General features: G+C 44.7%; 1 protein-coding gene across 3 annotated transcripts in view; it reads left to right on the forward strand.

Moving 5' to 3' along the window:
* The window catches only part of COLGALT2 (collagen beta(1-O)galactosyltransferase 2), a 134,990-nt gene extending 126,329 nt beyond the window's left edge, over positions 1-8,661 (forward strand). For all 3 annotated transcript variants that reach the window (XM_079914216.1, XM_079914217.1, XM_079914218.1), the window contains 2 exons: positions 4,702-4,908; positions 6,405-8,661. In XM_079914216.1, the coding sequence (XP_079770342.1) occupies positions 4,702-4,908; positions 6,405-6,681 (484 nt within the window). In that variant the 3' untranslated portion in view covers positions 6,682-8,661. The remainder of the gene's footprint in view (positions 1-4,701; positions 4,909-6,404) is intronic.
* The last annotated feature ends 3,826 nt before the right edge of the window (positions 8,662-12,487 follow it).

Below are 12,487 nucleotides of genomic sequence, written 5' to 3' on the forward strand. Positions count from 1 at the left end.
CTGTGCTTCCTGGACTTGATTAACTATTTCCTTTCCCATATTAGGGAAGTTTTCAACTATAATCCCTTCAAATATTTTCTCAGTCCCTTTATTTTTCTCTTCTTCTTCTGGAACCCCTATAATTCGAATGTTGGTGCGTTTAATGTTGTCCCAGAGGTCTTTGAGACTGTCCTCAGTTCTTTTCATTCTGTTTTCTTTATTCTGCTCTGCAGTAGTTATTTCCACTATTTTATCTTCCAGGTCACTTATCCGTTCTTCTGCCTCAGTTATTCTGCTATTGATCCCATCTAGAGTATTTTTCATTTCATTTATTGTGTTGTTCATCATTGTTTGTTTCATCTTTAGTTCTTCTAGGTCCTTGTTAACTGATTCTTGCATTTTTTCTATTCTATTTCCAAGATTTTGGATCATGTTTACTATCATTATTCTGAATTCTTTTTCAGGTAGACTGCCTATTTCCTCTTCATTTGTTAGGTCTGGTGAGTTTTTATCTTGCTCCTTCATCTGCTGTGTGTTTTTCTGTCTTTTCATTTTGCTTATCTTACTGTGTTTGGGGTTTCCTTTTTGCAGGTGAAGGTTCGTAGGTCCTGTTGTTTTTTGTGTCTGTCCCCAGTGGCTCAGGTTGGTTGAGTGGGTTGTGTAGGCTTCCTGGTGGAGGGGACTAGTGCCTGTGTTCTGGTGGATGAGGCTGGATCTTGTCTTTCTGGTGGGCAGGTCCACGTCTGGTGTGTGTTTTGGGGTGTCTGTAGACTTATTATGATTTTGGGCAGCCTCTCTGCTAATTGGGTGGGGTTGTGTTCCTGTCTTGCTAGTTGTTTGGCATAGGATGTCCAGCACTGTAGCTTGCTGGTCGTTGAGTGAAGCTGGGTGCTGGCGTTGAGATGGAGATCTCTGGGAGATTTTCACCGTTTGATATTATGTGGAGCTGGGAGGCCTCCTGTGGACCAGTGTCCTGAAGTTGGCTCTCCCACCTCAGAGGCAGAGCACTGACTCCTGGCTGCAGCACCAAGAGCGTTTCATCCACAGGGCTCCTTAATTTGGGATGATTCGTTGTCTATTCATGTATTCCACAGATGCAGGGTACATCAAGTTGATTGTGGAGCTTTAATCTGCTGCTTCTGAGGCTGCTGGGAGAGATTTCCCTTTCTCTTCTTTGTTCTCACAGCTCCCAGGGGCTCAGCTTTGGATTTGGCCCCTCCTGTGTGTGTAGGTCGCCGGAGGGCGTCTGTTCTTTGCTCAGACAGGACGGGGTTAAAGGAGCCGCTGATTCAGAGGCTCTGGCTCACTCAGGCCGGGTGGGGGGGGTAGGGAGGGTCACGGAGTGTGGGGCGAGCCTGCGGCGGCAGAGGCCGGCGTGACGTTGCTAGCCTGAGGCGCGCCGTGCGTTCTCCCAGGGGAGGTGTCCCTGGATCCCGGGGCCCTGGCAGTGGCCGGCTGCACAGGCTCTCCGGAAGGGGGTGTGGATAGTGACCTGTGTTCGCACACAGGCTTCTTGGTGGTGGCAGCAGCGGCCTTAGCGTCTCATGTCTGTCTCTGGGCTCCGCACTTTTAGCCGCGGCTCGTGCCCGTCTCTGGAGCTCTCTTAAGCAGTGTTCTTAATCCCCTCTCCTCGTGCACCAGGAAACAAAGAGGGAAGAAAAAGTCTCTTGCCTCTTCGGCAGGTCCAGACTTTTGCCCGGACTCCCTCCCGGGTAGCCGCGGTGCACTAACGCCCTGCAGGCTGTGTTCACGCCGCCAACCTCAGTCCTCTCCTGGTGCTCCGACAGAAGCCGGAGCCTCAGCTCCCAGCCCCGCCCGCCCCGGCGGGCGAGCAGACAAGCCTCTCGGCTAGTGAGTGCCGGTCGGCACCGACACTCTGCGCGGAATCTCTGTGCTTTGCCCTCCACACCCCTGTTGCTGTGCTCTCCTCCGCGGCTCCCAAGCTCCCCCACTCCGCCACCCGCAGTCTCCGTCACCCGCAGTCTCCGCCTCCGAAGCTCCCCCACTCCGCCACCCGACGTCTCCGCCCGCGAAGGGGCTTCCTAGTGTGTGGACACTTTTCCTCCTTCACAGCTCTCTCCCGCTGGTGCAGGACCCGTGCCTATCCTTTTGTCTCTGTTTATTTTTTTCTTTTGCCCTAACCTGGTACGTGGGGGGTTCCTTGCCTTTTGGGAGGTCTGAGGTCTTCTGCCAGCGTTCAGTAGGTGCTCCGTAGGAGTTGTTCCACGCGTAGATGTATTTCTGGTGTATCTGTGGGGAGGAAGGTGATCTCTGCGTCTTACTCTTCCGCCATCTTCCCGGAAGTCCCCAAAGCTCATTTTCCGCCACAGGGACATGAACCCTGGATCCTTAGGTTAAAAGTCTGATGCTCTACCGACTGAGCCACCCGGGCCCACCCTTTTTCTTATTTGTGTGTATATCTATTGTAGATTTTTTTTTTGTTTGTGGTTACAATGATAATAGCAGTCTATATAAATACAAGATTGTTTTAAGTTGCTGGTCTCTTAATTTCAAGTACATTTCATATATCCTGTATTTTTAGTCTCCTCTTCTCATGATTGCTGGTTTTAATACCATATTTGTGTGTGGATGATTTCCTACCTTTATTGTATGTTTGCCTTTACTGGTGAGCTTTCCCATTCATACTTTTCTTGTTTCTAGTTGTGGCCTTTTCTTTTCCACCTAGAGAAGTTCCTTTAGTATCTGTTGTAAAGCTGGTTTGGTGCTGGTGAATTCTCTTAGCTTTTGCTTGTCTGTAAAGCTTTTAATTTGTCCATCAAATCTGAATGAGAGCCTTGCTGGGTAGAGTATGCTTGGTTGTACCTTTTTCCCTTTCATTACTTTAAGTATATCATGCCACTAATGGCCTGCAGAGTTTCTCCTGAAAAATCAGGTGATAACCTTATGGGGATTCCCTGTATGTTATTTGTTGCTTTTCCCTCATTGCTTTTAATATTTTATCTTTGTTTTTAATTTTTCTCAATTTGACTATTATGTGTCTTGGAATGTTCCTCCTTGGGTTTATCCTCTATGTACTCTCTGCACTTCCTGGACTTGGGTGACTGCTTCCTTTCCCATGTTAAGGAAGCTTTCAGCTATTATCTTTTCAAATATTTTCTCAGGCCCTTTCTCTTTCTCTTCTCCTTTTGGGACCCCTATAATGTGAATGTTTATGAGTTTAATGTTGTCCCAGAGGCCTCTTAAACTGTCCTCATTTCTTTTCATTCTTTTTTCTTTATTCTGTTCCGCAGCAGTGATTTCCAATAGTCTGTCTTCCAGCTCACTTATCCTTTCTTCTGCCTCATTCATTCTGCTATTGATTGCTTCTAGTCTATTTTTCATTTCAGTTATTGTATTGTTCAACTTTGTTCTTTATATCTTCAGTCCTTTGTTAAATATTTCTTGTATCTTCTCAGTCTGTGCCTCCATTCCTTTTCTGAGATTTTGTATCCTCTTTACTATCATTACTCTGAATTCTTTTTCAGGTAGATTGCCTATCTCCACTTCACTTTGTTGCTCTTCTGGGGTTTTATCTTGTTCCTTCATCTGGAACATACTCCTCTGCCATCTCATTTTGTCTAACATTTTGTGCAGTCTGTCTTCCACAGGCTGCAGGATTATAGTTCCTCTTGCTTCTGGTGTCTGCCCCCTGTTGGGCAAGGCTGGTCTAGAGGCTTGTTCAGGCTTCCTGGTGGCAGGGACTGTACCTGCCCACTGGTGGGTGGAGCTGGGTCTTGTCTCTCTGGTGGGCAGGGTTGTGTCAAGGGGTGTGTTTGGAGGCAACTGTGGGCTCAGGAAGACTTTAGGCCTACAGGCTCTTGTGTGGGGCCAGTTCTTGGTGTCAAAATGGAAGCCTCCAGGAGAGCTCATACCAATGAATGCTCCCCAGTACCTCCACCACCAGTGTCCTTGTCACCACAGTGAGCCACAGCCTCTTTCCTGCCTACTCAGGAGACCCTCCAAGACCATCAGGTAGCTCTGCCTCAGGCTCCTCTGAAGTCATTGCTTTCACCCTAGGTCCCACTGTGCATGAGACCTTGTGTGCATCCTCCAAGAGTGGAGGTTCTGTTTCTCCCAGTCCTGTGGAGTTTCTGTAATCAAGCCCTGCTGGCCTTCAAAGCCAAATGCTGTGGGGGCTCTTCCTCCTAATGTCAGAGCACCCAGAACAGGGAGCCTGATGTGGGGCTCATAACTCTCACTCCTGTGGGAGAACCGCTGCAATATAATTATTTTCCAGTTTGTGGGTCACCCACCCAGTGGGTATGGGATTTGATTGTATCACAGATGTGCCCCTCCTACCATCTTGCTGTGGCTTCTTCTTTATCTTTGGATGTAGAATATGTTTTTTGGTAGGTTCCAGTCTTTTTTGTTGGTGGTTGTTCAGCAGTTAGTTGTGATTTTGTGAGAGGAGGTGAGCTCAAGTCCTTCTATTCTGCCATCTTGTCTCGAACCTCTGAAAGATCTTTTAATCTCTACATCTCAACTTTCATGCTTCAACAGTCTGCTAGGCAAGAATAGTTGGGATGTTGATAAGTGGAGCCACAGAAATGGCCCCATTGATGGGAGATGACAGCCATGGTTGATGTGATGTGCCTTGTTGTGTGATACATTTAAATAAGACACACTTGGTCCAAGCTTTCAAAAGTCTGCAGAGCTGTGCTCCATTCTTATTGATGTCTAATACTAAATTTGGAATTTTCTGCTCCACCCATTTCCTTTTAGTTATATTGGCAGGAAGAGGATGCAACTAAAAGAGCCAGAGAAAGCTGTGCCCAATGTGGTAAATCTGGTTGAAGCTGACTATTCTTACTGGACTCTGGGCTATGTCATCTCTCTGGAAGGAGCACAGAAGCTTGTTGGAGCCAATCCTTTTGGGAAGATGCTACCAGTGGATGAGTTTCTGCCAATCATGTACAACAAGCATCCTGTGTGAGTTACCCTGAACTGCCTGCCTATCCCTTGAGCAAAATCCATTCATGAATTATGCTACTTGGTTTCTGGGTAATACTTAATATATTTTAAGGGGTACTACTTTCCTAAGTGATCTGTCCATAATCATGACCCAGAGAGGCCGATTTGAGTGATTATCCCCTTTTACAGATGGGGAAGATGAGGCAGAAATGGTGAGTCTTGCATAGGAGTCCTCTTTAATACCCAGCGGGTAGTTTAACTGGACGTAATCTGCTCAGTCCTCTCATCTCTGATTTTCTTACTTCCATAAACCCATATACACCTCAAGGTGAAGGTCATCTTCCTAAACACCTCAGATTTTTCTGTTCATTTCTTAGTTCATTGAGTGTACTGTTGGCCAGGCAGTAGCTCACAGGCTAGTGGGGAACCCAGACTCGAGAACAGTCATTGTGATATATTGTGATACCTGCAATCACAGAGATGTGTTAGAGGCTCAGAGAGAGTGGAGGTGGCCTCTGAGCAAGGTGTCCATAGAAGAAGGCAGTGTGATGCTAGAGTTCCTGTAGCCTGGGAGTTCACTCTGACCTAGTGCTTACCAAGGGCATGGTAAATTATGGGTTTATGTGTCAGTCTCCCCAATAACCTATGAGCCCCTGAGGCAGGAACCATCCTTTATCTCTGTGTCCTTAGAGCCTAGTCCAAACTCTATACATAATAGCTGCTTGATCAGTGCTTCCTTAAATTCATTACTGGAGCAGAAGACCAGGTTCTAACCTTGGCTTCTTCTCTCAGTTGCTGGGTGATTCCTCCCTAGATGGTCTTCATGTTAGCAGTTGAGTGTTCTTGTCCTGCATCTTGCTCATTTTGTCTCCTGTCTTCAGTAAAGATGGACAACATGTCGGAGACTGATTTTTATCTCTGCTTCCCAACATAAACATGGAAGTCAATCATCATCCCCTCAACAGAAAGGAAGTTGAGACCTAGCAGCCAAGCAGATGTCACCTCATGTAATCTGCACAGGAGCCCTGGGAGGGAGGGCAAGTCATCCCTCCACTTTACACTCACTTGTCGCTGGAATGCAAAGCCACGCTGGTGTGCCTCCAAGCCTACACCACATCACTCAACCCTCCATTGCCATCCAGCTCCCAGCCGTCTAATTTATTAATCTGGGAACAGAGCATTTTTCTACAAAGTGATCACATTTATTTATTATTATGGTCCAACAGAGCTTAATCCTTAATTTTTAGAATAAGACCTGAAATTCATTTTTAAACTAGTCTATCCAAATACAACAGAAACATCCTGACCTTTTTCTTTGTGCATTTGTTTAGACCATCTGAAAGCTTTTAAAGAAAACTGTATTGTGTTCGTAGACTAAAATTTTCCACACAGGACACAACTTGAAAAATAATCAAATGAATCTATGAGAATTTAAGAGATAACAAGTGGGGCTCTTTTCCCCTGTTCTGTAAGTGTCCTGCTCCCTCACCCACCTGTACACCTCTTGTTTTCAGTGCTGAGTACATGGAGCATTATGAATCCAGGGACTTGAAAGCCTTCTCTGCAGAACCCTTGCTCATCTACCCAACACACTACACAGGCCAGCCAGGGTATCTGAGTGACACGGAGACCTCAACCATCTGGGACAATGAGACAGTGGCCACTGACTGGGACAGGACACATGCCTGGAAGTCCAGGAAGCAAGGTCACATCTACCGCAATGCCAAGAACACAGAGGCCCTGCCACCGCCAACCTCCCTGGACACTGTGCCTTCGAGAGATGAGTTATGAGGGCTCCATGGGGGGGTTACTGCCCTTTGGTTTTCCTAATGGGCTGTTGATATGTTTGTTCCAGTTTCTTTTCATGGTCACGATCATCTAACCAAAGTGGTCTAATGTGATTGATCAAAATTAGTATGGTTTTGACAGGGGAAGAGAATAGGGAAACCCAAATTTCCTAGATGGCTAGAAAATAGGCTTTATGGAAACCATTAAGATGAACTTCAATCCAGACACCTTGTCCCTCAGTTCATTACCCATATGATACTGGTTCTCACGTTGAGGTTGAACAGCATGGCTCCGAGATTCGTACAAGGGAAAGGTGATCACCACACTATCACGTCAATAAATGGGTAGGCCTGGCAGCCAAGTCAACTGGACCACATCTATTGGTCTAGTGGGCCCATTTTATGTCATAGATGTGACCTTGAAAACTTGAGTATGTTCTAAGTTCGGGGTGTGGGGGAGGGGGAATCAGATCATTTAAAATCAAATTAATTGGGCTTTTTCTTTAAAGGCATTTGCCGTGAGCCTTATTGCAAAGTGACTTTTTCATCTTAGTCCCCGTTATCCAACAGGGATGGGTATTTGGGTCTGTGTGTAACTTGGCATTTGACTATCATGGCAATTGAAGCTCCCATGAAGAGGTGTCCATTTTGCCGTGAGCATATAGTTTCATAGATATTTGAGGGTTTGTGTAGATATTTGAGGAAAGCACTCAAACTTTGGCCTTCTTTATTATGGTTGCTTGAGTTGGGATGCTCTATTTATGAAGATAAATTTAATATATAAGGGGCTGGGACTGGTGTGTAATTGCTGTCCCGGGGGTTCATGTGCTGCCCCAGCACGTCAGACTGTCCTCTCCACCCTGAGCCTGGGAGTGAGTTGCAGGTGTGAGTTTTATGAGTCACTGTTAAGAGGCAGAGCACATCTTTAGGCCAGAAACTGTCCTTGCCTGGGATTTTCATTCTATTTTGAATTATTTATTTTACAAAATGTGGGGGAAGCGTCTGTAGGATAAGGCAGAGAAACATATGTGTTAGGCTTTTATTGCCCCCTGGGAAGTGGTGAGTGTAGACACGTTGGTTCCAGAATCTGGTTCTTCTGCATTTCCCAGCCTGACTCTTACAAGGAGGCCTGTTGAGTGGGAGATTCTAACCTTCTGGAAACAAATGATTCTCCACCTCAGGCGAGAGACCTTGGTTAGAAACAATGGACTGATCAACTGATTTAGACCAACAACCAGGGAAGCCTTGGAGTCAGGATCCTGGGCAGACCACCTCTCTGCTTTCTTCATAACTGGATTTTATGTAAAATGCAGAGTTGGACTACATCATCTGTTTCAGCTCCACAATCTGTGATCCTTGGATATCTCATGATGGTTTGTTTTAGGTTTCTGTTCTCATGCCTGCAAGCAGTAAAACTTGGTCTCCAGAAATCCCCTCCCCAAGCATCCTGTCCACACACGCTCCTCTCTCTTCGTGTCCTGGGTGTTGACTCTGAGCTTCATGCTTTGGAGCAGAACCCGTTGGTGGCCTTGCTGGGTGCACCAAGCTTCCTGCTCCCCATGAGGGCGCCAGGCTGCAGGACAACCCGGCAGCTTCCTTCCACAGAACACCAACCTTGGCCTTCCCTCTTGACTTATGGTTGGTTCTTCTGCATTGACCAATAAGCCAGGAGACTGAGGGAAGGGATCTCAGCTGCCTGATTTTTACTGCTTAGACATAGCTATCAGAGCTTGACTCTTTGTCTAGAAAAACAGAGCATCTGGGGAGCTAGTGAAAAACCCTTAGGCGATTCCTAAGGTTTCCTTGGGTATGCTGTACTTCGTTTGCGTATTTGAGTGTGTGTAGATGTGCGTGAATTTCATGTTTTGTTTTTTTTTTAAAGGGGTGGGTGGAGGCTGAGGTATTGGGAGTAGAGGAAGATTTAATTAATTTTTGTGTGGTTATGTTTCATAGAGAACATTGGTGGGTTTTTTTTTTTCTTTTTCCCTGTCAGCTGGTCTGGTGGGTTTATGAATTCCCATTCTTTTTTTTTTTTTTTTTTGAATTCTCATTCTTAAAAGACATTGTTCATAAATTCTAGAATTTTAGATTAGGACTGTTTTACTGTGAATAAAATTCTGGCTCTGTTAGCCCAGCCGTTGCTTTTCTCCACTCAGGTCTAGAATCCCAAGCAGTGTTTTTTCATTGTGAACATTGTGAGCTGCAGACGCAGCTTTTCTTTAGAAGGTCATCTCTTCAGCAATCCAGGGATTCCTTGACCTCATTATTCTTTCCTGCCTCCCGTCTAGCCTTAAGTCAAGACATTAGACCTCTGTGGTGTCAGAGGACTTTGCCTCCGTCCTGGCACCTGCTGTCTGCCTCTGGAAGTTAAACCCTCTCTGGATCTTGAGATCCAAGGTGTAATCTTCTGGATGGCCGGCCCTGACTTCAGCAGTGCTGGTGCTGCTAAGTGTGGACTGAGTGTGTACAATGTGCAGACGACACACTGCACGGGCCTTGCTTTGTTCACTGGGGCCTGCTCCAGGAACTCTGGAAAACAAGAGCCAGCATCCCAGCATCCTACACTGTCTGTCATGCTCTGTCATTTCAGGGTGGGGAAGTGATAAACTACTTGCCTTCTAGAGCACTTTGTGAAAAATTAAAAAACGTGCAACTCTATGATTGTTCATTGGTTCCGCCAACGCTGGTCAACAGCCAACACTGCTGGAATTTCCAGGTCTGCACGGGCCAAGGATGTCAGAGGCCAAAGGTAATCATCACTGCTGTGCAATCCCTGTGGCAAAGAACAGAGGGTGGTCACCAGCCTTCCTGTCCAGTGGGACATGTTTTAGACTGCTGGAGAGGTGGGTAAGCCAAAAAGGATTCCAGGCCTCCAGTGGGAGGGTGATTGACGGAGGATTCATTTTGCATTTCTGTGCTATTGGTCAGCCTATCTATCCATTCATCAAAAGATACTGAAATGCTTGTCCCAGGCCTAAGAGATTTATCTTGGGGCAAAAAAAGGAGAACCCATGTTGGCCTCAATGACCCCCTGTATTTCAGCTCAGGCTCCCCCAAAACCTCAAAAACCAGGTGTGAGCGCTCCCTTGTTTCAGGCCCTGTGCTGGGCACTGAGATGCTCAGAGGTCTAGAAAAGGTCCCTACTGCTGTGGCGTCTGTGGTCCAAGGGAGCAGCCATGTAAGCAGGATGGCTTTCTTTCAGAGGCTGGAACAAAAGGGGCCATAGGACCCAGGGGACCTGGTTCTGCTGAGGAGGGGGCCATTGGGGGCAGCTTTGCTGGGAATGTGACAGTTGTGTTGGGTTTGGGGCTGTGGAAGGGCCTACTAGGGAGTGATGGGGAGCTGGGTAGGACCGAAGAGTCAGCTGTGTGTTGGGGTTATTGACGGGAAACAGTCTTGAGACCCGATCATGATGGCAAGGCGGCTACCCTCCTGCTCCAGACTATTCTCACGAATGCAAAGGCCGTTGTTTCTGGGGGGAATTCTAAGTTTGGTTGCTCTCCTGACAGACAATGCAGAGATTTCCGGTAAAATGCTGGTGTCGGAAACAAAATTCCCATTCAGCTACACACATGGGAATATTTTCACTTACAGTTGGAACAAATCCATCTAATTAGTAACTAAGATAAAGATGAGTTTTCCCAAGAGGCTTCTACAATGTGCTTTCAAGACATTCTTTCCAAGTAAGTGATCTTTATGACTGACAAGAAATTAATTCAGTGAGGATTTAACTAATGACAAAGTGAGAGTTAAAGTGAGGCTGGTCATTTGATAAAATAGCATGTCATGGATGGTCTGTTCAGAAACCTCAGCACAGGCAGCCTTGGAAATAATCATTTCACCCACATTTTATGTTTTGTGGGGATGTTTGTTATCTCAGAGAGAACCTTCCTTCCCTGGAGACTTCCTGATTAAATGTGTCAGTGGGAGGGGAGCCAGGAGGAGAGAGCAGTGACATGGGAGGGGACTCCCTGTGAGTGGGCTGATGGCATTCCCTAAATCGAGCAGGGTGGCTGAGACAAGGGTGAAGAGTCTGGCCAGTGGTGGCCAGTATGTTGTTTTTGGTTTTGTTTTTGCCTGCTTGGAAAAGAGAGAAATGATAGGTTTTAGTACATTGTGTTAACAGATTACATAGAAAATGGTGCCTTCTCTTTAATTTTTAATTAAAAAAAATTTTTTAGTTGAAATATAGTTGATTTACAATGTTATGTTAGTTTCAATGTACAGTGAAGTGATTCAATTATATATGTGTATATGTATGTGAATATATACTTTTTTTACCTTCTCTTCCATTATCGGTTATTATAAGATATTGAGTATAGTTCCCTGTGCTATACAGTAGGTCCTTTTCGGTCGTCTATTTTATATAGAGTAGTATGTATATGTAATCCCAAACTCCTAATTTATCCCCGCCTCTCCTTTTGGTAACTGTAAGTTTGTTTTCTATGTCTGTGAGTCTATTTGTTTTGTAAATAAGTTCATTTGTATCATTTTTTTTTGATTCCACATATAAGCGCTATCATATGATATTTGTCTTTCTGTCTGGATTACTTAGTATGATAATCTCTAGGTCCATCTGTGTTACTGCAGATGGCATTATTTCATTCTTTTTAATGACAGAGTAATATCCCATTGTGTAATATATGTGTATATCATATATATACACATTATATATGTGTATATGTGCCACATCTTCTTTATCCATTCATCTGTTGATGGACACGTAGGTTGCCTCCATGTCCTGGCCATTGTAAATACTGCTGCTATGAACACTGGGGTGCATGTATCTTTTCCAATTATGGTTTTCTCCAGGTATATGCCCAGGAGTGGGAATGCTGAATCACATGGTAGCTCTATTTTTAGATTTTTAAGGAACCTCCATACTCTTCTCCATAGTGGCTGTACCAATTTATATTCCCAGCAACAATGTAGGAGGATTCTTTTTCTCCATACCCTCTCTAGCATTTATTATTTGTAGACTTTTTGATGATGGTCATTCTGAACAGTGTGAGGTGGTACCTCATTATAGTTTTGATTTTCATTTCTCTAATAATTAGTGATGTTGAGCATCTTTTCATGTCCTTTTGGTCATCTGTATGTATTTTTTTGAGAAATGTCTGTGTAGATCTTCTGCCCATTTTTTGATTGGGTTGTTTGTTTTTTTGATATTGAGCTGTATGAACTGTTTATATATTTTGGAGATTAATCCCTTGTCAGTGGCATCATTTGCAAATATTTTCTCCCATTCTGTAGGCTGTCTTTTTGTTTATGGTTTCCTTTGCTGTGCAGAAGATTTTAAGTCTAATTAGGTCCCATTTGTTTTTGATTGTTCCTGATTTTAGAGGAAACGTTTTCAGCTTTTAGCATTACGTATGATGTTAGCTGTGGGTTTGTCATATATGGCCTATATTATGTTGAGGTAGGTTCCCTCTGTGCCCACTTTCTGGCGAGTTTTTATTGTAAATGGATGTGGAATTTTATCAAGCTTTTTCTGCATCTATTGAGATGATCATAATGGTTTTTATTCTTCAATTCGTTAATGTGGGGGGTATCACACTGACTGATTTGCAGATATTGAAAAATCCTTGCATTCCTGGGATAAATCCCACTAGATCATTGCATATGATCCTTTTAATATCTTTTTGGATTCTGTTTGCTAATATTTTGTTGAGGATTTTTGTGTCTATGTTCATCAGTGATAACTGGCTTGTAATTTTCTTTTTTTGTAGTATCCTTGTCTGGTTTTGGTATCAGAGTGATGGTGGCCTCATTGAGTTTGGAAATGTTCCTTCCTCTGCAATTTTTTGAAA

Source organism: Stenella coeruleoalba (assembly GCF_951394435.1).
Source record: "Stenella coeruleoalba genome assembly, chromosome: 1".
In the NCBI taxonomy this organism is placed as follows: domain Eukaryota; kingdom Metazoa; phylum Chordata; class Mammalia; order Artiodactyla; family Delphinidae; genus Stenella; species Stenella coeruleoalba.